The 26450-nt window shown below is 41.6% G+C and overlaps 3 protein-coding genes across 5 annotated transcripts; 2 read left to right on the forward strand and 1 right to left on the reverse strand.

Annotated features, from left to right (window-relative positions):
* The first annotated feature begins 801 nt into the window (after positions 1-801).
* On the forward strand, positions 802-2829 carry LOC147414129 (uncharacterized). Its single transcript, XM_086475746.1, has one exon. It carries the CDS (start codon positions 823-825, stop codon positions 2140-2142), a length of 1320 nt encoding a protein of 439 aa, XP_086331872.1. The 5' UTR covers positions 802-822; the 3' UTR covers positions 2143-2829.
* A 7659-nt stretch (positions 2830-10488) lies between these two features.
* Positions 10489-12628, forward strand: LOC104345662 (uncharacterized). The gene has a single exon (XM_009950187.2). It carries the CDS (start codon positions 10516-10518, stop codon positions 11869-11871), a length of 1356 nt encoding a protein of 451 aa, XP_009948489.2. The 5' UTR covers positions 10489-10515; the 3' UTR covers positions 11872-12628.
* A 3254-nt stretch (positions 12629-15882) lies between these two features.
* FBXW2 (F-box and WD repeat domain containing 2) lies at positions 15883-26251 on the reverse strand. 3 transcript variants are annotated; one of them, XM_086475906.1, is made up of 7 exons: positions 26227-26251; positions 24399-24908; positions 22015-22209; positions 21092-21225; positions 19677-19763; positions 18900-19069; positions 15883-17429 (listed from the first exon to the last, which is right to left on the reverse strand). In XM_086475906.1, exons 2-7 carry the CDS (start codon positions 24886-24888, stop codon positions 17141-17143), a joined length of 1365 nt encoding a protein of 454 aa, XP_086332032.1. In that variant the 5' UTR covers positions 24889-24908; positions 26227-26251; the 3' UTR covers positions 15883-17140. The 3 variants fall into 3 exon arrangements, with proteins under 3 accessions (XP_086332032.1, XP_086332033.1, XP_086332031.1); XM_086475907.1 differs by having other exon boundaries at positions 24399-24816; positions 26227-26244; XM_086475905.1 differs by lacking the exon at positions 26227-26251 and having other exon boundaries at positions 22015-22077; positions 22168-22209; positions 24399-25027.
* Between the last annotated feature and the right edge of the window lie 199 nt (positions 26252-26450).

Here is a 26450-nt window from a genome sequence, read left to right on the forward strand (position 1 = left end):
CCCTGGCAAGGTTAAAAAGTTCAGTAGTGCATGTGGGCCCAACGAAGGTTCACAATGTTCACGCAAAGTCCTACTGAAATTATCTGCCAATTTAGAACTGTGGTCTGAGACTTGGCATCTTTAGTGGCAAAAGAAATTTACATTTAAGGTAATCTTAGCCACCTGAACAAGTGAAGAGGTCATTCTTTTCAGACCTCTTTTCCTAGATAATGTTGAATACCGTAGGATCCTACTAGGCTCTGAAAACACCCTAGGCTCCAAAAACATTTTCTTTGTGACTTAGGAAACAAGACACTGAGAGCCTGTGACAGGATTACTCCCATCCAATACAAAAGAATGCAGTTTGAATTTGTGTTCACAGCACCTTTTTTAGGAAGAAGAGGGAGAAGGATAACTATAGTTTTACTAGCTTCTCAGAATATCAAAAGATACAGAATGTGGGCTTTCACCAACATAAAATTTCTTCCAGGCCTCAAAGTGATTCAAATTACACTGTATTACCATTACTGTATACCAAAGCAGCTGAAATTGTTGCACTGGGCCCAAATGTAGAGTAAAAGATGATAAAGTTTGGAATGAGGAGGTATAAGAGAATCTCTCAATTTTTTCCAAACCTCTTTGAGAAGTCAGGTCTTCATATTAAAGTCTGAAGTATCAAAAGAGTACTGTTGTGTTTAAGAGAATACAGTTCAATAGAAAACATTACTTCTTTTTGGTAAATCACTAAAAGTGTGCTTTTTTGTGTGTTTGTTCTGTTTCAGAGAAAGTGAATAGAAGACGGGGTGTACAGGTCTGCTAAGTTCCAAATTGTGAAATGCAGCAATGATACACTGTGGAAAAAAACATACTTGTGCTGTTGTTGCATGTATTCTTATTTTTGCAAGCATTTTGATCTGCTCCTGGAAAGATCCTCACCTGCAGAGTAACATAACCAGAAAAATCTTCCCCCAGGCAACAACTGCCAGTCCAGCAGGTCAGCTTTGTAGGGGAAAACCTGCTCAAAATGTAATAACCCCATTAAAAGATAACAGAACTTTTATTGTATCCCCATACTTTGATGACCGGGAAAGCAAAGTCACCCGTGTGATTGGGATTGTTCACCATGAAGATGTAAAACAACTATACTGCTGGTTCTGCTGTCAGTCCGATGGACAGATGTATGTATCAAAAGCAACCATTGATGTTCACTCGGATAGATTTGGATTCCCTTATGGTGCAGCAGATATAGTTTGTTTGGAGCCTGAAAACTGCGATCCAACATACGTATCAATTCATCACTCTCCGCAAGGAAATATTGACCAGCTGCCAAGGTTTGAAATTAAAAACCGCAAGGATGAGACCTTTTCTGTTGACTTCACTGTGTGCATCTCTGCTATGTTTGGAAATTACAACAACATCTTGCAGTTTATACAGAGCATGGAAATGTACAAGATTCTTGGGGTACAGAAAGTGGTGATCTATAAGAACAACTGCAGCCATCTGATGGAGAAAGTCTTGAAGTTTTATATGGAAGAAGGAACTGTAGAGATAATTCCCTGGCCAATAAACTCACACCTCAAGGTCTCGTCTAAATGGCACTTTTCTATGGATGCAAAAGACATTGGCTACTATGGACAAATCACAGCTCTAAATGACTGTATATACCGTAACATGCAGAGGAGCAAGTTTGTGGTTCTTAATGATGCTGATGAAATAATTCTTCCCCTTAAGCACCCAGACTGGAAAACAATGATGAGAAGTCTTCAGGAGCAAAACCCAGGGACTGGCATTTTCCTCTTTGAGAACCATATCTTCCCAGAAACCATATCTACTCATGTGTTCAACATTTCATCCTGGAATGCTGTGCCGGGTGTTAACATCTTACAGCATGTTCACAGAGAGCCTGACAGGAAAGATGTTTACAATCCCAGGAAAATGATAGTTGATCCACGAAAGGTGATTCAGACTTCAGTCCACTCTGTCCTACGTGCTTATGGGAACAGCGTGAATGTTCCCACAGATGTTGCCCTCATTTATCACTGTCGGGTGCCCCTTCAAGGAAACCTTCCCAGAGAATCCCTCATCAGGGATACAACACTCTGGAGATACAACTCATCCTTAATCACGAATGTCAACAAGGTGCTATATCAAACTGTACTGTAAGCTCAAAAGTGAAACCTCGGTTACAAGGAGGGAAAGTGGAGAGCTATCCGCATCATGGGGAGGCAGAGGATATCGTTTGAAGGTCACATTAAGGTCACTTCCGCATGAAGTTTACATCTCACAGACATTTAGGAGAACAGCCCTTTTATGTACCCTAGAAAGGTAAATGCATTTGATTTGCGAACTGAATCAAGGTATGCAGGGAAGAAATTTTCAAAACTGAAAAAATTATTTGATCCAGGAAGGGTGGCTGAGGCCTCAGTCCACTGTTTTCTAGAGATGTCGGCACAAGGTTGGGAAGAGCCTGATGACGTTGTTATATGTCTTGGTAGGAACTTGTTGTGACAAACCTCTTATCAGGGATACATCCCTTCGGAGATATATTGTACATCTTTGGCTCTGAAAGTTAACTGTGTTGGGTATGCTACAATTTTAAGTTCAGTAACAAAATTCAAAGGTGTTGCAATAGGCATTTAATGCTGTGTTCTACCCAACAATAAATGCACTGCATATTTAAGATCGTCTGTTACTCATAGGAACAAGGGTCTGTAATTTATGGCCTTCACTACTAGAAAAAAATCTCACCATAGAACTCCTACGAATATCAACAACCTATTTTGTTGTCAGAATGATTCAACTAGCAGTTGCTGTCTCTAAAAAGTAAAAGTACTGCTGTAAACGACTGGATTTTATCATTATGTAATTACCAAATCTCCCTATACTTCTTTTTTTTAAAAAAAATTGATTTGCATTTACGAAATGCTTGCTCGTGTTTCTCCATCTTACACACCTTACCGGCAGAACCGACAGCGGAACGCCGGGGTGGAGCCGGGGGCCCTCCTCCGGCCGGGTACAGCGAGGTGCGGCGCTGCGGCGGCCGCCCCTTTGCAGGGCGGCGGCCGCCCCTTTGCAGGGCTCCGCCCGCCCCCGGGGTGCCGCCTGCGGGAGGCGCTCCGCGGGGCACGGCACCGGGCCAGGGCGAACGGCGCTCACGAGTCGCCGGGGCCGGCTCGGGCGCGGGGGGGGCAGGCCCCCTCCCCGAACGGCTCGGCCGGCCCGCCACACGGCCCCAGAGTCCCTGCACCAGCCGCCGCGTCGCCCCACCTCGCGGTCTCGCGGGGGGCCTCCCCGACAAACGCCCCGGGGACCCGCGGCTGTGGCGGAAGCGATCGCCGTTCGCCCGGGGCGCGGGCGGTGCGGCGGGGGGGGCCGCGGCCGCAAAGCTTCGGGAGGGCGGCCGGTACCGCGCAGCGCGACTCGCCGCGGGCCCCCAGCCGCCCCCGGCCGGCTGCCCGCCGTTGGTCCGGCAGCGTCCTAGGGCCGCGCCCTGGCGGCGCCGCTGCCCGTCGCGGGCGACCGATACCGGCGCAGGGAGCCGCGAGGGGCGGCACCGCGACGGCCGGGGCGCCGAGCCTCCGGCGCCGGGCGAGCGGGGCGCGGGTGCGTGCGGACGGCTCCAGCCGGGCCGGCGGGCGGGGGCCGTTCCGGACCAGGCCTGGGTGGGGGCCGCAGGGTCTCCCCGCCGCCGCCTCGCCAGGAGGCAGGTGACCGGCTCGCGCATCCCCGCCTTTCACCGGGCCGGGCGGTGGCGCGCGGGCGGTCTGGCGGCTGCTGGTCTCGGTGCCGCGGCCGTGCATGAGCAGGGAGCGCGGTCCGCCCCCGCGCCGGGACGGCGAGCCGCCGGGACGGGGGCCGGGCGAGCAGGGAGGCGGGTGCGCTGCGGTCGGCGCTATTCGTCCGGTCGCGCTGCTGGGAGCAGGGAGGGTGTCGGGCTGCGGCTCCTGCTCAGGACCTTGTAACTCGCGTCGCGTGCAGAAGAGGCCCGGCGGGCTCGGGATTTTACTTCCACTGGAGAAGTAGCAAGTAGGATGGTGATCAGCTGTAGCATTGTGTTTCGGTACTGGTGCTAACCGCTGAATGGTGAGTTAAAGGTATCTATTAACGGTGCAACCCAAATGTTTGAAATCGCCATCTGAATACACTCCAAGCTTGGAGTTTGATTTTAGATACAGAGGATGCGTAACTCCTCGAAAGAGTGGTTTCAGCGTGCGTTGTGGGTTCACCCTGGCGGGCAGCTAAGCCCCGCACAGCCGCTGGCTCGCTCCCCCCACCCGCAGTGGGCTGGGGAATACGATCAAGGGCAAGAGTGAGAAAACTCATGGGTTGAGATAATGACATTGGATTTAAGAGGTAAAGCAAAGCTTCGTGCACAAGCAAAGCAAAATAAGGAATTTATTCGGTACTTCCCGTCATCAGGCAGGTTTTAGCCATTTCCAGGAAAGCAGGGCTCCATCATGTCTAACTGACTTGGGAAGACGAATGCCGTATGCCCACCCCCCTCCTCCTTCTCCCCCCTCGCCTTCTTATTTTATGGCTGAGCATGGCGTTATATGGTGCGGGGTAGCCCTTGGATCAGTTTGGTTCAGCAGTCCCGGCTGCGTCTCCTGCAAACTTGTGCCGCCCAGCTCCTGCGATGCGGAGGCGGAGGTGGGGAGCAACATGAGAAGTGGAGAAGGCGTTGACACTGTGAAAGCACTTTTCAACGATAGATAAAGCGTGTTTTAAACAGTTTTGGTCACAGATCCAAAACACAGCACCCTGCGAGCTGCTGTGAAGAAAATTAACTCCGTCACAGCTAAAACAAGAACAGTGTGAAAGACAAAAAGTCAAAATAACCATCTTTCAAATATTGTCATGCAATTTTTTATTTTTCCTGATCTATTTCTTTTCGAAAGACACAAAGTCTAATTGTTTACAATAGGAGAAAGTTGGCTTAGGGATGTACAGCAGGTTATAACGGAGGAGTTTGTGTGTGTCCAGGGAAATGTGCTTTGTCAGTTCTAACGGTACAAATTAAGTATATGGCAGCGCTGTATATTGGTCTGGCTTACTTTCTTTGTATTTAGAATAGAAATGGCCAGCTTAATTTTTTTTAAAGCAATATTTTACAAATAGCGGAATGATACTGCCCTCAATTTAATCTTTCAGTATGCCTCTGACTTTGGATCATATAAGAGAGGAAAGACACTGGTGTTTGAAAGAGTCTTTATGAAAAAAAGATAAGTTATCAAAAGTTTAGCAACAGACAATCTAGATAAAGACAGTAAATGATTGTTAGTCTTTGGAATTTTTATTTTTATTTATACCAGCGGTTTGTGTTCCTTTTGGTGAAAACCACAGAGCAGAGGATAAGACAGTAACTTTCAAAAAATAATAAATTAATAAGGCTATTTGTTAGTGGTGGCTTTTTAGTCAGACCCTGGACAAAGCAAGGATTAGGCTGTTTATTGTTCCTGTACTATTGACTCTAATACCACATATTAGCAACTGAAACTTTGCAGTCACCTCTGGTCAGTTGCCCCCTATCCTCACCCTAGATCGGTAGATAAAGTAGTAAGCTGAGAGTTAGCAAAAATTAAACTCAGTGTAATTGCAAAGATACTGAAATGAGCAGCATAAAAGGTCTTCAGCTGTCTCAGTGCAAACAAAACAAATTACAAAGGAAGGCCACAATGCAGAGAACATGTCAGGGAGATTAATAATGACCTAGGAATGGCTCTTGCACTAGATTAGCACTTTGTTCCACCTTTTAGTAAGGACAGTGTTAATTGTGGAGGGTTAAAGAAAGATGATGAAAAGAAGGTCTTACAGCAAAGGTAAAAAGAACATTCCAGTTGGAAGGTGATAACTGAATAATTTCCATTCCAAAATTCTCAGAAGACGGATGAGCTTTTATTGAAGAACCTAAAATGGGTGTTTAATAGATCTGTCGTGAGCATAGTGGTACAATGTGGCGAAAGAAAGCATGAGCAGTTCCTTGGTTTAGGAATGGAAAAAAAAAGATTATTTAAGTATATGCAAGTTTGTAAGTGCAATCTTGGTCACATACAAGGTTTTAGAGTAGATTTTAGGTGGACTATAACCGTAGAAATAGGGAGAAATGTGATTGATTTGAGCAACCTGATCTAGTGAAAGATGTCCCTGCCCACAGCAGGGGGCTTGGAACTAGATGATCTTTAAAGGTCCTGTCCAGCTCGAACTGTTCAATGGTTCTATGATTCTAACTGGGACAAGAGCTCTTTATTATGACCTTGCTGCAGTAGAAAACACATTGTGTAACTGCACTTGGCAGAAAGACTGGGTAGATGTGTTAATCTTCGGCTGATGACAAGCTCAGATATGTCTGTGCAGTGTGGTGCATCTGCAAAAATATAATCCTAGCAAATATTAAGAAAGAAAAGTTCCAACAATGATGTGGACTTATCACTGTCACGTACAAGTGGACAAGGAACAGAGATTTCTGGTCACTGGTCAAGGAAGAGTGTTTCTTACAAGGTGGTATTAGAACAGCCTGTCTTGTGTAATGAAAAAACAGCAAATAGGAAAACTAGGAGGTGATATGGCTGCAGTCCATAAATGCAATAGGGAGGAAGAAAGGCTTTTCACTGTTAAGGGGAATACTGAAAAAGAACAAACTGGTGCGAAGTAGCCATTGATACCATTAGCTAAATTTAGTATTTATGCAAGTCTGCATAATTTGTGTCATGTTCTACTTGAGTAGTAATTGGAATTAAAAGACACAAAACTGGAATGAATTGTTATTGTTATTATAAAATAAACTCTTTTAAATATGCTGGAAGCATATTTTTGAAGTTGAAATTTGCCAAGTACTCTCTGTAGTGAGGAAATAGAAATGTAATGTTCCTAATTAATCTGACCTTATATATTTCTGACCACATATCTGTGCTGCTAATTTCGGGGGATCAAAATTCATGAGTTATGTGTTGGGAAAGCCATTTACTTCCTCAAATAATTACATGTTTCTTTTCTTTAAGATTCTGTGTTCTGGTGTGTCTTGAGTTCTATATTTTGCTCTTTTTCTTTGCTTCTGGAAACTGCTGTTGTTTCAGATTTCTCTCAGAGTTCCTCATCAGAATCTATATTTACCTATTTTGATTAGGCCTATAGTATGTTACTAAAAAAATGATTGCCCAAGAAATGCAGATATATATGGTATATTTTTTTTCAGTTCTCTTGAAGTGTATGTGTGCGAAATGCAGATATATCAACATGCAGGATGAATTTCCAGATGGAAACTTAAGTAGCCTTAAAATATCACCTGAGCACCCAGGTTTGATCTGCTTCAGCAACTCCATACTCAAGTTTATAGTTTAAATTAAGTTCTTGGGAGGCAACTGAATGCTTTGCTCAAGAGAAGCAAAACTTGTTTTTCTGGTAGGTGTGGCCGCTGATCTGAAATAAAATGTGTCAGCAAGTGTCTTGGGTATCGTACCAGCATTTTTTTTTTCCTCAGTATTGTTCTGTATTGAAAAATTCTTGCAATTTATCTTAAAAATATTGAAGTTTTTATCTGCTTAGAATAAACAATTTGTAGATTATACCTTAGCAGAAAATAAATGAAGGACTGAACAGAACTTCACTCAGCTATCTGCTTTAAAAGGTACCTTTTTGTTTCTGATGTTCATTGTTCAAAACACAGTTGAAAAGATGTATTTTTTTATTATTCATTATATATAGCTAGCAAAAGCAGAAGAAATAATAGGTAATAAATTAGTGGTATTATTTAATGTTGCCATGTTTTGATATTTCTTCAGTAAAAACTGTTTATAAGACTGAACAGTATTTTAAGTCACAGATAGATAAGACTGAGGAAAAAATGTTAAATGTGACCTACTTTATGTTGTAAGAACGCTGAAATATATAACAACCTGGGAATAAGAATGCTCAGGGGAAACTTTTTGTCTGACTTTAGAATGTTTAATAAAGAGACTTAAAAAATTTGAGTTGTTCTCAGTCACGTATCTCCAGCAGAAAGTTGTATGACAGTAGCAGGCTCTTACCATGTATTTGCAGTTCTGCTCTAAATTGGAAGGACTTCTGGGGGGCACGCTCTGTTTCAGAGACAGAAGACTCAGTGCTGTCTGCTGCTGCTGCTCTGCCTAGTGTGGTGTGAGATTCTGGTGCCTTACGACTGCTGTGGTCTGTTAAGCAATTTCTTGGTACCTAGGAAATGCTGTTACAAATCTTACCAGCCTTGGCAAATGGGGCATTTTAAGGGGTATGTTGTGACCGTAGTTCTTACTTTGCTTTTTCAGGAAGGAGCAATTGTGAAAGTACTGCACGCTGTTCTGAAGGCGTGGGCAATTATTCTTTGCCTGACTGAATTGAAATTCAGATGCTAGATTGCTTTACTCAGAAGCTAGATTTTACTGGTTGGAAAATACTATGTTTAAGCAGAAAACCAGACCCTAGTGGAATTTTTCAAGCCAAGCAGTGAAGTTGCCAGTGAATTTAGGCACTTCCAAAGTTATGAAGCTGTTGAGTATGATATCTGGATCAAAACTGTGCATTTAGGTTCTTTCTAGTTTTGTATCTTTCTTGCTTTTCTTTGAAAATGCTGGTTTTCTGTTCTGTCACAGAACAGTATTGAGATGGAGGCTCTCAAAATAGCTTTATGCAATGTGTGAAATATATGTATAAAAAAAGTATGAAACACTAGGTTTAATTACTGTTTTAGAATAGACTGAGTAATATGCTTTGGAAAAAATATTGTGAGATATTTAGCATGTACATACTCTCTGAAGATACTTGGATTACTAAGTACTTAAGTGATTTTATTAAGGGTTTTGAGAAGTAAATGGAAGGACAAGAAACAGGAGAAATCTTCCAATATCTGCTACGCTTATGACATTGCTACCTGTTTTAGCTGCAAAATATATACCTAGAAATCTGAGTCTTTTAATGGTATGATTTCTTTTTTTCAGCAGCTTTATGCAGCAGTGACATGCCTGCCAGAAATACTTTCTTCATCTTGCGCAATAGAAGCAGTCTATGCTATCTTGGCATTTTATCCCACACTTAGAATCATAGAATCATAGAACAGTTTTGGTTGGAAGAGACCTTCAAGATCATCGAGTCCAACCTTTGTCCTAGCTCTACCAACACCACTAAACCATGTCCCTAAATACAACACCTACCCGTCTCTTAAACACCTCCAGGGATGGTGACTCCACTGCCTCCCTGGGCAGGCTGTTCCAATGCCTGACAACCCTTTCAGTAAAGAAATTCTTCCTAATATGCAGCCTGAACCTCCCCTGGTGCCGCTTAAGGCCATTTCCCCTTGTTCTATCGCTTGTTACTAGGGAGAACAGACTGACCCCCGCGTTGCTACATCCTCCTTTCAGGTAGTTGTAGGGAGCAATAAGGGCAGTTAGGGATACTTTTTTCTACCAGTCCAAGTTTCTGATCTAACATGAATTTGATTAATCTGGGGCACTCTTCTTCCAAGAATCTGTGGTACAAGCAGGCCTTTGAAGAGTCTAGCTGTCACCTTACTGTTTATGGATCATACCTGGATGCTTAAAGAAGAATTTGTAGAGGAAACTTCAGTCTGAGCTCCACTGGTAGAAATTACTGCTTGAGAGTGCCAGGAGCTCCCTGTCAGGCATTAACACTTGCTAGCACGTGAGTGCTGCTGTAGGCTTTGGCCATCCATGTACTCAGGGATGCCTGTCTGTTCCTGCAGCAGCAAGAGTTTAAGACCTGACCCCCAAACCATGCCAGGAGGTGAGCCAGCATTAATGCAGTGTGAGGAGGCCAGGACCTCTAGCGAGCATAATACAAGGCGACTTTCCCTGCAAGCCCTGCCTTGTACAGTACTAAGTAGGGTAGAGCTAGTAACTGAGAATAAGTTTTATACATGCATAGATTTCACCCGTCTTCTGCTGAATTGTATGAATTGACCTTCCTCTATATGGATTCTTATCTATGGCGAACTGCAAGTTAGGGAACTTATACATTAGAGATTGTATCTAGACCATCATGTGCAACCCCCAGTTGCCATGTTTTTTATGAACTTGATTAATTCTGTATACATTTAATTTATATATCTGCTCTTAACTTGTCTGTGAGAAGTCTGGTTGAGGATGTGTTTGTGTGTACAATTTACATGTACATTGTGCAGAGAAAAAAACAACAACAAAACATTTGCTTTAAAAATTAGCGTCTAATTATTTAATTGAATACTGTAAAATTTGGATTATAGAAAGTAATGAATAATGGCTCCTTGTTCTCCTGCATGTAGACCTCTATGATACTCTTTCACAGAACCCTCCATGTACAGAAACTGTTCTACACATATGACATACAGAGGCATTCAGAGTGTCACTTACAGTATCGTCCATCCCATGAAAGGTGTGTTCTGTGATTAATTTTTCATTAAAGCACAGTAGCTGGGTCTCTGGTTAAGTCAGTGCACAGTGATCAAGATTTGCCCCCCATCTTGTTTGTGAAATTCTTGAGTAAAGATCATGAATCAGCATTATCTCATACTACATATTTTCTTTTCTGCAGATGCAGCAGCCTAAAGTGCAAGGACAAAGAAATTGGCATCCGCTTTTAAATATACTCAAACTGTTGTGCCGTGGAAAAAAATCTTACTTTGCTGCTGCTGTGTGCATTATTACTCTAACTTCAATGGTCACACTTTCTTATGTTAGGTTACAGAGACTTTCTCACCTGCCAAAAATAATTCAAGGCGCCAGCAGATGTAGAGGGAAAATTGCCAACAGCACAATAACCCCATTAAAAGATAACAGAACTTTTATTATATCCCCATACTTTGATGACCGGGAAAGCAAAGTCACCCGTGTGATTGGGATTGTTCACCATGAAGATGTAAAACAACTATACTGCTGGTTCTGCTGTCAGTCCGATGGACAGATGTATGTATCAAAAGCAACAATTGATGTTCACTCGGATAGATTTGGATTCCCTTATGGTGCAGCAGATATAGTTTGTTTGGAGCCTGAAAACTGCGATCCAACATACGTATCAATTCATCACTCTCCGCAAGGAAATATTGACCAGCTGCCAAGGTTTGAAATTAAAAACCGCAAGGATGAGACCTTTTCTGTTGACTTCACTGTGTGCATCTCTGCTATGTTTGGAAATTACAACAACATCTTGCAGTTTATACAGAGCATGGAAATGTACAAGATTCTTGGGGTACAGAAAGTGGTGATCTATAAGAACAACTGCAGCCATCTGATGGAGAAAGTCTTGAAGTTTTATATGGAAGAAGGAACTGTAGAGATAATTCCCTGGCCAATAAACTCACACCTCAAGGTCTCGTCTAAATGGCACTTCATGCAAGATGGAACACACATTGGCTACTATGGACAAATCACAGCTCTAAATGACTGTATATACCGTAACATGCAGAGGAGCAAGTTTGTGGTTCTTAATGATGCTGATGAAATAATTCTTCCCCTTAAGCACCCAGACTGGAAAACAATGATGAGAAGTCTTCAGGAGCAAAACCCAGGGACTGGCATTTTCCTCTTTGAGAACCATATCTTCCCAGAAACCATATCTACTCATGTGTTCAACATTTCATCCTGGAATGCTGTGCCGGGTGTTAACATCTTACAGCATGTTCACAGAGAGCCTGACAGGAAAGATGTAATCAATCCCAGGAAAATGATAGTTGATCCACGAAAGGTGATTCAGACTTCAGTCCACTCTGTCCTACGTGCTTACGGGAACAGCGTGAATGTTCCCATGGATGTTGCCCTCATTTATCACTGTCGGGTGCCCCTTCAAGGAAACCTTCCCAGAGAATCCCTCATCAGGGATACAACACTCTGGAGATACAACTCATCCTTAATCACGAATGTCAACAAGGTGCTATATCAAACCGTACTGTAAGCTCAAAAGTGAAACCTCGGTTACAAGGAGGGAAAGTGGAGAGCTACCTGCATCATGGGGAGGCAGAGAATATCGTTTGAAGGTCACTTCCGCATGAAGTTTACATCTCACAGACATTTAGGAGAACAGCCCTTTTATGTACCCTAGAAAGGTAAATGCATTTGATTTGTGAACTGGGAGATGGTACCTTGTAGGAGTCCACAGTGATCGAGTGCTGGTTAAGAACGGAACTCCTCAGATGAAGTCTCTGGTGCAACTTTGTAAGATGTGAGAGCTGAGGCATAGTTATACACATGCCTGTAACTATGAAGGGGTATTATTCAAGGCCTAGGAAGGGACCGTGCAGATATTAGTCAGTCAGTGTACTGATTTCCAGCTCTTTCTTTTCCCATGCTCATACATGTTTTAGCTAGTACAACGAACCTGAAAAAGAAATGAATTGACTTTTGGTTGTTTGTATCTCTGAAGTATATGGTGGATGAAAAAATACAGCTATGCTTAGTGGTGCTTATTAAAAGATGGCTTGGGACAGAATCTCCCAGGTGAGGAGCTGCATTGGCATTACACTGTAACTCATTATAATCACAGAGGCAGGGTAAGAAAACACACCATCTCAAGCACTGGAACTGTCACTTAGAAGTATTTCTTAAGGGAGATGGGAATTTGTAGCAGAGCCATGAGTAATTCAATGATACCAATGATCAATGCAGATGGTATTACTTCTTCTGGAAAATATAAAATGAGTTTGTTTTCAATAAAAAATAAATAAATCAGTATTTCTCAACTGCTTCAAATAATGCAAAAGGCTACACACAGTTTTCCACCTATGCCCAAAAAATACAACTACAGTTATTAGTATTAAAGGTAACGTTACTTAATTCTTGCAGTTTGTATGTCACTGTTTGGGTACAAAATTTGTATGTACCAAGTTGAGTAAAAGGTAAACAAATACATTATGAAAATAATTGAGCAGTTTCAATTGTAAAAAAAATGAACCCCTTACATTCTTGGAAATAGTTTGTTAAAGTGGTGATGTATTGTAAAACTAAACATAGCTGTTGGAGTTTTGTTAATTCAATGACCATTCAGCTGGGTTTTTGAGACATGCAAGCTTAAGAAGAAGGGTGATCCCTCTTTTGCTTCCCACAGCTGTTCTGAATTACTGAAGCGGTAAGTGCTGAGTCATGTGTGAAAGCTTTAAAACAAAGGTAAGGGGTACAGATTGATGTTGAAGGAAAAGAAACTGTTGTGAACTGAAAAGAAGGCTATTTCTAGGTGGAATGATGGATGGACAAGCAACTACTTGTGATACGTAAGAGGGTTTTTTGTCGTGGTTTTTTTTTTGTGAGGGAACCTTGAAGCTTCATAACAAACTGTTTCTTCACAAAAATTAGACATTAGGTGGATTTTAGTCCTTTTTGTGATGGGTAAGTTGAATTACGTTGCTTCCTTATGTAGGTGTACAGGTACAGAAGCTGCATCTTTTCCAACCTCTATCTAAAAATAGTGCCAAGTAGTTATTAACTTCTGCTGAAGGGTGAGATGGAAAGCAAAGCAGGCAAAAAAATTTGCTCACTGTAGTTTCACAATTTCAGTGTTGTTTTTTTTTGTGTGTGTTTTGGTGGTGTTTTTTGGGGTTTTTTTTTTTCTGTTTACTAAGCCCCAAAGCTATGTGCGTTGTAGTGATGCGGAGTATTGGAACCTGCCTATGAAGGGAGATCTGGAGCCAGTGATAGTCTGACACTTTGGGGTGTGACAGAGAGAAGTGTGTGTGTGAGAGCAGGTATGTTGGTTTGTTTGTTTTTTTTTTAATTATTTCTACACCAGTGTTACGTTTTCATTCCTTCATCTGTTGTGTGGTGGCACATACCTATGCCCTTAAGACATTAGTGGATTAGTATCATTAACTAGCAAATGTCCAGTGGAACTTTTACTTGGAAGTCTTCAAGAGACAGTCTGTTTACTAATTGTGTTTGTAATAATAATCAGCTGCTATGTAACAGGCTAAAACTATATTTATAAAACTAAAAGGGTAGAAGAGCAGTGTAGTGTGTATTGGATGCTTCTTCTCATGCTTCTCTGGGACAATGCAGAAAAGGAGAATTTGGAGTTCTTAATTTGTTTAAAATTTTCTGCAACTTGTGAAATACTTGTGGCAGAATCCCTTTCCAACTGCCACTGCACAGCTTTTAATGGTAGTATTTGCTTCACAGTGGCAACAGCATCTCCCTAAGTCTGTATCAACAAACTTTGGCAGCTGTATCAATATCAAAGGTGCCTGCTGCAGTGGTACTGTTTACTTGGCAAGAGGTCCATTTAGAATTTTAGACTTACATAGTTTAGAAGTGGTATCTGAAGTCCAACTTCCTGCTCAAAGCAGGGCAAGGTAGCATGGTTTGCTCAGGACTTTGTCTAGGTAAGCCGAGGACACAGTCTCTCTGTGCAACCTGTTCCAGTCAAACTACCCTCACAGTGGAGAAGAGCTAGTTGGAATTTCTCTTGTTGCAATTTGTGACCATTCGCCTTTGTGCTGCTGCATGATACTGAGATTAGTATGGCTTTGTCTTCTCTATACCTTCTTATTAGGCAGCCAGAGACTGTAGCAGTGCCTCCCCACCCCATGCCCAGCACTAACTTCCATTCTCCCATCATTCACTCTGGGAGGCTGATGTCAGTGCTCATGGTTTCTCAGACCTCTTGTGCCTCACTTCCCTGTCCCTCTCTGTGGCCCCTCACGGTACTTGCTCTATGTCAGTCTGTTTTGTACTGGGGAACTCAACATTGGCCTTGAGCACAGAACAGAGGTGAAGAATCCCTTCCCTTGGAACTCCTGTGTACTTGTTCATACAGCTCAGAATGCAGTTTGCCTTCTTTGTCACAAGGGCATATTGCCAAGTCCTGTTCAATTTGCTGTGGAACAGCACTCCCAGGTCCTTCCCTGTAAAACTGCTTCATCTAAGTTGGCTCCAACCTGCTTGTGTAGGGTGTGACTCAGGTGCAGGTTGGTGCATTTGTTTTGGTTAAACCTCATGAGATTTCTGTCAGTCCACTTGTCTGGTTTGTTGAGGACCTTCAGAATAGCATTCCCTGTTCTCTTGCATGCTGACTGCTTCCCCTTCCCCTCCAAATTAGTGTTGGAAACTTGCTGAGAGTGGACTTTGCATCATAAAGGTCACTAATGTAGTTAACCAATTCTAGCCCCTGAAGAACACTTCCATTAACTGGTTACCAGTTAGATTTTGTATCGCTGATGATCACTCTTTTAGCGTGGCAGGCCAGCCCATTTTCCACTCATCTTGCAGTCCAAATATTTGCTCCATATTTTACTGATTTGGGTACAAGGACCTTTCTGGCATGTTCCTGTCTAAACTCCTGCTGTGAAGTAATCTTTCAGAGCTAATGCAGTGTTTTATAGGTGGCCCATCATCACATGGCTTCTTTAGAGTACACTGAGTTACTGCACGCATCATACACAGTACATTAAGAATGATGAGACCTGGATTTCAAGACAAGCTATTGAATGCTTTCTGTTTCGTGTAAGTTTTCTTCACTTATGAGTGAGACAACAAAAGCTCTGAGATCATCATTTGTGCCCCAGTCAGTGTGGTTTGAATCAAGAGCTGTGAATTTGGCTTCCAATTGATGAAATCCTTGACTGCAAACACAATTTCAGACTAAGTTTGTGTGAATAAAAGGGGAACACTGAGTACTCTAGCCTTATAGTCAAGAGAGACACTGCTCCACTATGAACTTCATGCAGTTCCTACCACATCACTCAAAAACTGGTTCTTGCATGTGAAAACTCCCCTTCCATTGGTCTAATCTGCATACATTTGGGAACCTTGGCCTTCATTCAGTATTTAGTATGAAATTAGGTCTCCTTGGATAGTAGGGGGAAAAAAAAAATCATACTAACAATAGTAATGCTAGGCGGTTTTATCTTTTCAAGGACATGAGCTGATCTTCATGAAAACTCATGTTTTCAAGTTGTGTTTAAAAAAAAAAAAGACATTAAGGGGAGATTTTATTGCAAGGGAAGAGGGGAACCAACCTAAAGCATTTCTAAAGCATGTGGTGTCACAGATACAGCTTTTAAGTACATGTCAAATACCACAAAAGTATTTGGATAGGTATTTGCTACTCAGTTGCTACTCGTGTACATCAGGTCTCCTACGATGATCAAAGCGAAAGACTTTTTTCTACTCCTATGCTTTTCTTCAGACTTTTGAATTTATTTTTTTTTTCCACAGAGATGTGGCATCCTCACTGTTATTTGCCCCTGCTTTCCAAATCTCCTTTAAGTGAGTGATTATAACAACTGCAACTTTTGGAAGAAGTGAATGGCTGCTAGACATAATTTAATGTAAGACAGTGACTCTTGCTGTAGAGATTGAATGTCATCTTCCCATTCATTTCTACCTACCTGTGAACCAAGTTACGTTCTCACACAAACTATAGGAAATATGGACTATAAAATACTGATCAAGCCATTCCAAGTTACCCTCAGCAAGTAAGATGAATACTGTCTGAGGTTCTCTAAGGTTAATTGTGATGTCAAGCTCTATCAGATAGATGAAAGTTGGCTTATTCTTGCTGAGGAGAGTTCATATTGACATGCTCCCGAACTTAAATTATTATTGTCAGCATGTGAGCCTAGTTAAAGGACTCATTTGATTCTTCTGTTTCAAAGGCTAAGTATTTAAAGCTATCATAAGAAAAAAAAAAATTTGAAAAGAATGATACTGGAGAAAGAAAGGTTTTTCTATTTTCTCATTTGAGTTAAGCAGCCATGCACTGTAACCAGTATCTGCTGTTACATGTACAAAAGCCTACAGTTCTAAAATAGTAGCTTCACCTTCTGTTTCAACAACCAGTATCTGCTGTTACATGTACAAAAGCCTACAGTTCTAAAATAGTAGCTTCACCTTCAACAACAAAAAAATAGGTCAGCAGTCAGGTCAAGCACTACTTCATTTCAGACTTGATGGTGTATCTGTATGGCTTAAACATTACAAGCTATGCTTCAAAGCCCAAACAGGTATGCTTAAACATGAATACAGACAAAATTTCGTGGTGAATACTGCTAGCATGCTGTATTGCATTATGTCCAAAACAACCCATTACCAAATGCCCAAATAAAAGTAAATGATTGTGCATTGCATGATGATACCATTAGGTGTGCAACTTTGGTTCATGCAAAGTCTCATTTTATGGACACACGCTGACTGATAGTCCATATATTCCTGAAGAATCTGCATATGTGAGCTTTTCACCCATGTTCTTTCCATAACACCAAATGGATACTATGGTCCGGCATACTGGTGGCAAAAACCAAGCCCATATCATTTTGGCCGTTTAGTCCGTTTAACCAAGACATTTCACCAGCCAAAAAGCTCGAACCTCTCTTTGACTTTCTATACTCTGGTAGAGGCCAGCGGCTTATCAGTTTTTCTGTCCTCAAGTCCATTATATACAGGTATCTGTTATCAAACAGCAGAGCAAATATCTCTCCAAAGCCCAGCAAGGACACATTTGAAAAGTCAGGAGGTTTGATAACCCTAGAAGACAAGACAACAGTGTTAGAAACTCTTGTCATGATGCAGTCACAAACCTGCATTACTAAGCCAAATTGTTATGTGTCTATAGAAAGTAAGTGTCTAAACTCATTGTTCTGAAAGGATTTAGAACTGGATGCAAATTTTTCAAATTAAGCAACTGAACACTTAGCTGCACTCAGGCCTGTGGTTTCAGTTCTAGCTTTGTGCATTCAGGACAGACCCTTCTGAATATAAGTAAAGGTTAGGGTTTGAAAGGAATTCTGCACAGCACAAGGAAAAAAAAAAAAGTCTTGTTTCCAGATACACACAAAAAAGCAAATGCAGTTGTGTTTTACAGTAAATTTCCATAGGAATTCCATGCTTCAATATCTTTAAGAGGTAAAACCTCTTATTATTCTTTTGAACGCTCTTTTAGAAGCTGGAAATAAACCAGAAATGCTTTCTTGTGATAAGAAGATAAGATAAATCATTCAAGGCTGGTCCTTAACTGAATGCTGTTTTACTGATGCTTAGCATAAGTTAAGCATTTTCACCTTGGGGAGAAATAAAAGTATTTGTTAGGTTCCCTACACCTTTAGGCTATTTTTGCCTTAATAAGGAAAACTTGGAACAGAAATTGAAGAGAGTAGGTTTTCCATAACTAACTGAGCATTTGGTTATAGCATTAAATAAAGGACAGAACTGAGGCACAAAAATGTATGGAGATGAAAAATCTGTTCTCAGCAGTAAAAGAACATTTTGCTCTTTTGAAAGATGGGAGGGTAAACTAAGAGGTGAAATTACTCAGTTATTCTTACTGATAAGAAGCACTTCTTTTGGAGTAGATCTTCCTATAGTAGATACTCTACAACTACTTGGGACATTTCAATTAAGAGTCTGCTAACGGTTCCAAAATGCAGTTTTCATCTTTAATAAGTTAAATCATTGATGCCACTTTCTAACAGATAAACCCTGTTCTTTTTATGGAAACAGAATGCTATCTTGTATGATCCTTTACTGCAGTCTGATAGATTTCACTATCATTCCACAGCATTGCCGAGAATGACAGATCAGTAGTGCTATAAGGAAAAAAGTCTTTTTCATTTCTTATCCCATCAAAGAACCCCCAGAAATGGCTGCCAGGTTCTCTGTAGAACAGTCTCCATGGCAACATTAACTTCTAGTCACTACAGTTTCATATTTGTAAGTACAGCACTGCAGTCTGATTTAATTCTACATTGAAACCCCTCAGCTTATGGAATGAAAATATGAAAGAGGACTAGCCTGTGGCCAGAAATCAAAACAGCAATGAAATGATTCCTATTAACAGATGATAAATTAGAAGTAAACCTGGCAATATGTGTAAAGTAAGATGTTTACAGAATTTTTATCAAGATTCTTTTGGCCTACATCTAAAGTAAGTTACTAAAACTAGTATGTTCTACTTCTTATTTATTTAAATAAGACCAAGTCTTAAACTGAAAGATTTACCTGAGAATATCATAGCTGGCAAAGTCCCACTGGTATAATCCTAGTGCTGAACTGCACACTATGTATTTACCATCAAAGTGCAGCCTGGGCTGTAGGGAGATGCTGCGATCTTCAGAAACAGACAATGTTTTTAAGCACTTGCAGTTTATTTCCCTTCCAATGGGCCAGATCTACAATTAAAAGGCAGTTTAGGACCATAAAACATTCACATTATAAACCATTACACAACTAGAGCAAGCCTCAGAGTCTCTCTTTAAGCATCGGGTAAATGAGTGCGTGTTTTTTTCAATAAATATTTATCTCCTTTAGGTAGGAACATCAATTCTGTAAGCGACTTGTCTTACAGTATTGTTGCAGTACGTGTTGCTTCTAACCTAAAAAATCCCAGTGAAAATGGGTGCTTTAAAGAACGGCCAAAAAAATCAACCATCCAATTGGGAACAAATGTAATAGTGTTTCAGTTATGAAGCACTTCCACAGCCAGAAACTATGTACAGCACTCTCCAACCCCAAAGTCCCCAACAGAAAGTACTCACGGTCAAGTGCTTCACTGTCAAGTTAGCACACTATGCATGCACTGAAAGCACTTATTTTTTGCAATACCATTCCTGTAGAGCTATCATTTAAATCTAAACAAAAGTTGCATGTGTTGTATGCAACTTTACAAGCAGGGAATATGGGAGAAAATAAAGTCTTATTTGTAAACTTCAGCAAAGCACTCAAGCATTTCATTTCCCTGGGTACTGAAATGATGTATGTATGATATATGGTACATACCTTGATTTCATACTTATCTGCACTTAGAAGAATATAATCCCCAGGACTATGCATAAGAGATTTGACTTTGCACTTCTGCAAAACCACCTGTAATTGAAGGATGTAATGATTTATGTTGATGCTATTAAATAACCAAACTTTCACTGGCATTTTTCACTTAATTTTTTACTTCATTAACGACCTGTCTACTGTCCTCTTGTATAAAGGCAATACAAATACTTTTAGCAGCTGAAGGGTGTTGTGTAAAAGGGTAATGAGTTTGATACATGTCCGAGAGAGGCCCTCCTGTTGAAGTGGTCAATGGTTTATGTCTAAAAAACAAAAAAAGGGGAGGGGGAGGGGGGGCAGGTAGGGAAAGCCCGGTGTGACTAGATCCATCCTTAGTCCCAGACTTGGAGAGAAGAGAGGTCCAGGCCTGTTGACCTGTCTGGATAATTGAAATTCTCTTTCTCAAAAATAGAGGATTTTAAAGACTAATTTTATACTTACTGACAAGATGGGACCAAGTCACATCTCCTGTGCCGACTGCCTCCTAGCAGGCTAACAGTGCTATTAAATGGGGATTGGGGGGTGGGGAAGGAAAGCCAACACTCACTACAGATGTAGACTCCTTCTTTAGTTTTGTTGGTACAACCTCTGGCAATTAGGCCCTGTCTCCTGCTTTGTTGATACAACCTCTGGCTATAAGACCTTTGCCCCATCCCAGCAGTCCCAGTAACTGGGCTGGGTCTTAAAACATCCAAATGGCTGGGTCATAAAACTTCCAACATCTGTGCTATGTCTTGGCCAGGTAAGCAAAACGCTCATCCTTCCTCCCCTGCTTATGGTCAGGTAAATGACAAGCACACTAATTAGCCTGCATCCCTGTCCAAGGCTGGTACAAGATAAGCACATTAAGTGGCCTGCATTCCTGTTACATGGCAAGCTGGGCAGTTTTCCCACAAAGGGAAAGTACAATTTACACTTTTCTTGTTCCTACTAGTGACAACTTATTAATAAGCGTACTAGAGGTACTTCACCTCTAGAATCACTCCCCAACCCTCCAAGTTCTGAAATACTTGGAAGAAAAATACTGTTTCTTGACTTTTCATGCTCAGATTTTGGTTGTGAAGATCATTAGTTTTTCTACATAATTTCTACAAAAAACATTGGTTTTATTCAGTCTTTGAATCAAACACTGATTCCTAATATTATTGCAGCTTCTTTGGAACAGAAGTATCTTCAATGGTCTGAAAGGTTTAATTATAGCTTCTTTAAGTATTTTTTCTGCTGAAATGTTATTTTGCAGTATTTTCTGATGTTCTTCAGATTCTACACCTAGGTGCAGGGCTAGGATTAGGAAAGAGAAATTTAGAACATGTTACAAACTTATTGCAAGTAAGTATTTTGCAAGATTAATAAATCAATATTCCCACCTTAGTGACCCATTCTGTGTGTCCAGTAAGGGTATTCAGGCACGTTCCTGTTGATAAGGCCCATACTTTCACAGTGAAGTCTGCAGAGCCACTGACCAGAATATCAAGTTCATCGTTGTAATCCACGCTAAAAACTGCAAGCAAAGAGGGTACTAAGTAAGGAATACCAGTCTCTATGCATGTGAGACACTTAACTAGTAGCCTCTATATGGGTTTAGTAGTCTCTAAATTCATATGATACGGCAGCTTTAACTGTTGTTATTCAACTGTATATGTGAGTTGTTGCTCTGGATTCCTAAGGTTACATTGCAAAATTACTGATTTTTGTCCAAATTAAGAGCACGTACATCAGTGGTTCCTTTATGGTTGGATTATAGCAAAGTGTGACTTAAGCTAGTTCCTATTTTAAGAGTTCTAGGAAGTCAATTCGAGCAGGATTAGTACATCTGATATATCTCATTACTCACAGGGGAACAGACCTACAGCTGAGTTAAGTATATTTTGCAATAGAGGACAGAGAAGTTAATTATGAGGGAAACGCAGATACAGATTTGCAGGTCCTATTGTGCTCTTTGCTGTAAGCCCATCTCCAGTGTGGGGATATAAAGAACTGCTGTTGCCATGTGCTCCCTGCTATCTAGGGTTTGCATCTTTTTGGTAGACTCAAAAGTACTGAATAACCATGGCATTAAGTATTATGTCCATGCATCTGCAAAACAGCACATGACTAAGCTTTGGTATTATTCAAAGGCAGACAGATCTAGATCTGTCCTGGCTGCTTCCCCTGCCACCCCAAAAGGTGACCTAGGAGAGAGCCTAAAAAAAAAAGCTATCATGGAAAGAGCTAACTTAAATTATAATTTGTTTGATGAGGATGTGTGTTACTTGACTGGTAAAATTACAAACTGAAAAGTTCAACATACCTGCGCCAGTATGTCCTCTAAAATGCTGTGTCTTTGCTCCAGAGCTCCATTCCCAACAGGCTACTGTGTTATCAAAAGATCCCGTTACAAGCTTTTGTTCATCAAACTTCACTGCAGCACAAGTGTGTGTCTGGATACCATATATGCACTGACCTGTGCTTACATCCCACAGTTTTGCAGACAAGTCATCTGATCCTAGAATATAAAAGAACAAGGTAATCGCAAGCAAAGAGTAAATATATTTTGAATCTTATACACATCTTCCACGTTTGTCTTAAATACATTATTTTCATGGAATAACAGAATGGTTATGGTTGGATGGGACCTCTGGAGGTCAACTCTTCCAACCCCCCTACTCAAGCAGGTCCATCTAGAGTCAGTTGCCCAGGACCGTGACCAGACGGCTTTTGAATATGTCAAAAGATGGACACTCCACAATCTCCCTGGGCAACCTACGCTCAATCACTCTCACAGTAAAAAAAGTGTTTTAGAGGGAACCTCCTGTGTTTCAGTTTGTGTCCACTACCCTTGTCCCATCACTGGGCACCACTGAAAAGACCCTGGCTCCATCTTCTTTGCACCCTCAATTCAGGTATTTACATACATTGATAAGATCCTCCCTGAGCCCTCTCTTCTCAGACTCTCTTCAGCATTTCTTCGTATGAGAGATGCTCCAGTCCCTTCATCATCTTCATGGCTCTTCATTGAACTCTCCAATGTATCCATGTCTCTCTTGTACCGAGGAGCCCAGAACGGGACACAGTACTCCAGGTGTGGCCTCACCAGTGCTGAGTGGAGGGGAACAAGCACCTCTCTCAACCTACTGGCAACATTCCTCCTAAAGCAACCCAGGATACCGTTAGCCGCCTTTGCAGCAAGGGCATGTTGGTGGCCCATGTTCAATTTGCTGTCCACCAGGACCCTCGTGTCCTTTTCTGTCAAGCTGCTTTCCAGGTGGGTGGCCCCCAGCATATACTGGTGCCATGGAGTTGTTCCTCCTCAGGTGCAGGGCTTTGCATTTCCCTTTGCTGAACTTCTCATTAGAGAGTACTTTCAAGCTGCTTGAATGGGGAATAAGCCCTAGTTTTACGTCTCAGAGCACTACAGCAAAGCCTCTTGTTTTCATGTTAATTAAGATACTAGGTGTCTGGCCTTCCAGTTTCCTCATACCCTTTTAGCACGTTCCATGGATTCCAGCACTGCCTCTGATTGACAGTGTCTACTGAAACAGACCCATGGAAGTTTTACATGTTACATCACTCTCAGGTTTGCAGAGCCACAGACTATACGGCAAGCTTTAGTGTTTAAGGTAGGAAAGGAGTCCACCGAATATTGAAAGACAGCAGATGAATACCAGGCCCCATCACCTGACAGTTTCCTTCTCTCCTCAAAGATTGTGGTGGGTTTTGTTTTGTTTTTTTTTAAACTCATAGCATTAAGTCAAGACTGCTGGCTTTAGACAGCAGAATAAAACCCCAGACCCTTACACCTGTGGTTTGTCCTGGTGGTTTCAGCACAAAAGTGTGCCGCTTTTCAGAAAGTTTTGACAATGCTGCTTCCTGTATATTTAGATTTCCTGCTGAGTAGAGAACTGAAAGACTGGCTAGAGTCTAGTTGTTGGTTTCTAGTAATCATCTTAATGTACGAACAAATGCGAGAGTACTTAGCCAGTCTTCCCCACTTATTCTATAGCATTGTCACATCAGTGATTGGGAAATCCTTGGAATATGCTCTGACAGCAGTTCACTGTAACTTTGTCACTATTCTTTCATACTTGAGGTTTTGTATTTGTTCTGGCTGTCTTTTTAAGTTCAAACTGAAATCTTGAAGTCTGCAGTCTTCAGCGAACAAGCTGAAATTATCATTGTAATATGCAAGTCAGAGTAGTAGCAAGGTTAAATTTAGTTTACAGGGCTTCATACAAGCACTTATGTTAAGAACTGAGAGTGGTTACAGACTGTATCAGAGAAATTGTGTTGTTTCCAGGAAGAAGACAGATTTTTCCTGCCACACCTTGGGAGACTGCAGTGCTCACATAGCCCAAACAAGGTCCCTTTAACTGGAAGTTATCCCTAAGAGGATAACTAACATATCTGTTCTTCTCAAATGGGCTTATCAATCTGAAGCATGATACCTGCTGTTACTGGTTTTTAACCAACAAAGAAACTGGTGTCCTTGTTTTCCTATTAAAGTGACTAATGAGTTTATTAGCATGCCAGGTGTTTCAGAAATTGAAAAAAAAAAAAGTCATTTTGAATCATCTTAAACTGCGTTAGTGCTATGAAAATAATCTGTCTGGTAAAGGAAAAGCAAATTGTCATTAATTATGAGGGGGGTGGGGGGAACAAAGAACTGTAAGACTCCAAGTTTTCTGTCCTTCCTACCTGTACACAGAAGTCCATCTTTATAGTAAAGTGCATACACTCTGGCACTGTGTCCAATTAAAGAGGATGTCTCAAAGGCTTCGTGGTCCTTCAGTTGCTTCATCCTTAAAATAGCCTTTAGGTAAACCTTCTTCCAATGCAGAGGATCCTGAACAGAGTCATCTATTTGCCAACCCAGATTCTTACACGCAGTCTGCCACACCTCTGTACAGGCACTTATAACCTTATTCCACTGCTTAGAGACGAGGCAACAAGTGAGTAAGGTCTGAGGATCAAGCCATTTTAACAGATAAAAACTAAGTTCCAATGGAAGAAGTTTGAGGAAGTCCCTCTTGAGGAGAATCTCTAGATTATTGGAGAGGTGCCTGAGCTGGACTGCTCCACTCAAGCTAATCAGGTGATCCAGAGTTTCATTTTTCTGCAAGTCCGTCAGAGAAAGAAATGTAATAGAAATGTTATCAAGCCATGCTTCAAAGTCCTTTTTCTCCATAAGGTTATGGAAAAATTTACCTGTGATACATCAAAATACTGTATTAGTTCAATTCAGAAAACAAGGTAAGCATCACATCTTTATTACTGGTACAGCAGTATTCCAAATGGCATGTTAACACATAGACTGACGTGACCAAATGCATTTTAAAATATTCATTAGGGCATCTGCATGCACTTTGAACTATCATTTGTTCCACATCAGACTTAGAAGTGAATTGTATGGAGCTAGTAAATGTTAGCATTCATTATGAATGTTAACATCTTTCTTGTTCTAGGTTAACATGTTCAAATTCTGAATCCAATAAGGTAAGGGTTAGTTTAAATTTTAAAACTATTATAGCAAATAAACACTGTCTTACAGTTTACTCATGGATTATACTGATAAAGGGAAGAAACCAAAGCATATAAACAGAGTAATAAGCTAGTTACTGACAGAACTTATCCGTACCTTTGTCTTGAGCTATTTTAAACACAAAGGAGGTAACTATTTTTTTTAAAGAAGATACAGAGGGATGTCTGAAAAACTGTGTTGAAGGATATGTTAGCCATCTTTCTATTTGGCTCGTGTAAAGACTGTAGACTGTGACTGGTCTAGTATCAGCTTTCACATGTTTGCACTGCTTTGACCTAAACACTTGGTTGTTTTTTTTTTAATTCCTATTTCCCCAGTTCCTGTGGCATCTCAAGTTCCTACAATAAGCTTGGACAAGTGATTTAACATTGGGCCAACAGCTAAAAAGCCATAATTGTTTATTTCCTCTGGAAGATCTAATTCCATTCATTACATAACTAGCTGAATTTACTTCACAGAAGCTCCCAAACCCAAAGAATTGAGGAATCTGAGTGGGAGTCAATAACACGTTTATTTCTATACAGACATTTAACCTTTGTAGAATAAGATCTTGGAGTACACCTCTTCACATGGCATAGTAGTACAGAAAAGTAGTCTTCACTATGAAGGGCTGCACATGACATGCAGTTGATAAAAACACAAGAAGGTACTGGGTGTCAAATGCACAGAAACTGCTGCTCCTATCAAGTCACAAGTTCATGCAGTAACTTTTACTGCTGAGAGCACTTACCAGCTTTCCTCAGCACAGAGGGCACATAATATATTTGCTGATCTAACAGGTATGTGTTCTCTCTAAAACAAACATAAATTTCTAACCGGCTCCCTGTGAATAAAGAACGGGTGAGCTCTAAGGCGTCTGCTGTGCTCCACACACGAAGCTAACACCGAAATCAAGGGCTGCTGCTCGGCCCCGAAAGCGGTGCTCAGCTCCTTCCTAGGGGTTACCCAGCCAGCGCGGCCGCCCCCCCGCCTACCCCCATATACCTCCGCTCGCACAAAGCACGGCGAGGACCGGAGACTTCCAGCGCCGCCGCTGCCGAAGCTGCCGCGCCGCTCGCCCGAGACCCGCGGCGCTCACCTCAGGTAGCGGCCAGGCGCGGAGCGTCCGTCGGCGGGCAGCCGCCACGGCTCGCGCGGCCCCGCAGAGCCCGGCGCGGGCTGGGGCTCCCCTGCGGCCATCGCTCCCGCGGCCCGCACAGCAGCCTGCG

The sequence above is a fragment of the Leptosomus discolor genome, chromosome 19, assembly GCF_034619465.1.
Source record: "Leptosomus discolor isolate bLepDis1 chromosome 19, bLepDis1.hap2, whole genome shotgun sequence".
NCBI classification, from domain to species: domain Eukaryota; kingdom Metazoa; phylum Chordata; class Aves; order Leptosomiformes; family Leptosomidae; genus Leptosomus; species Leptosomus discolor.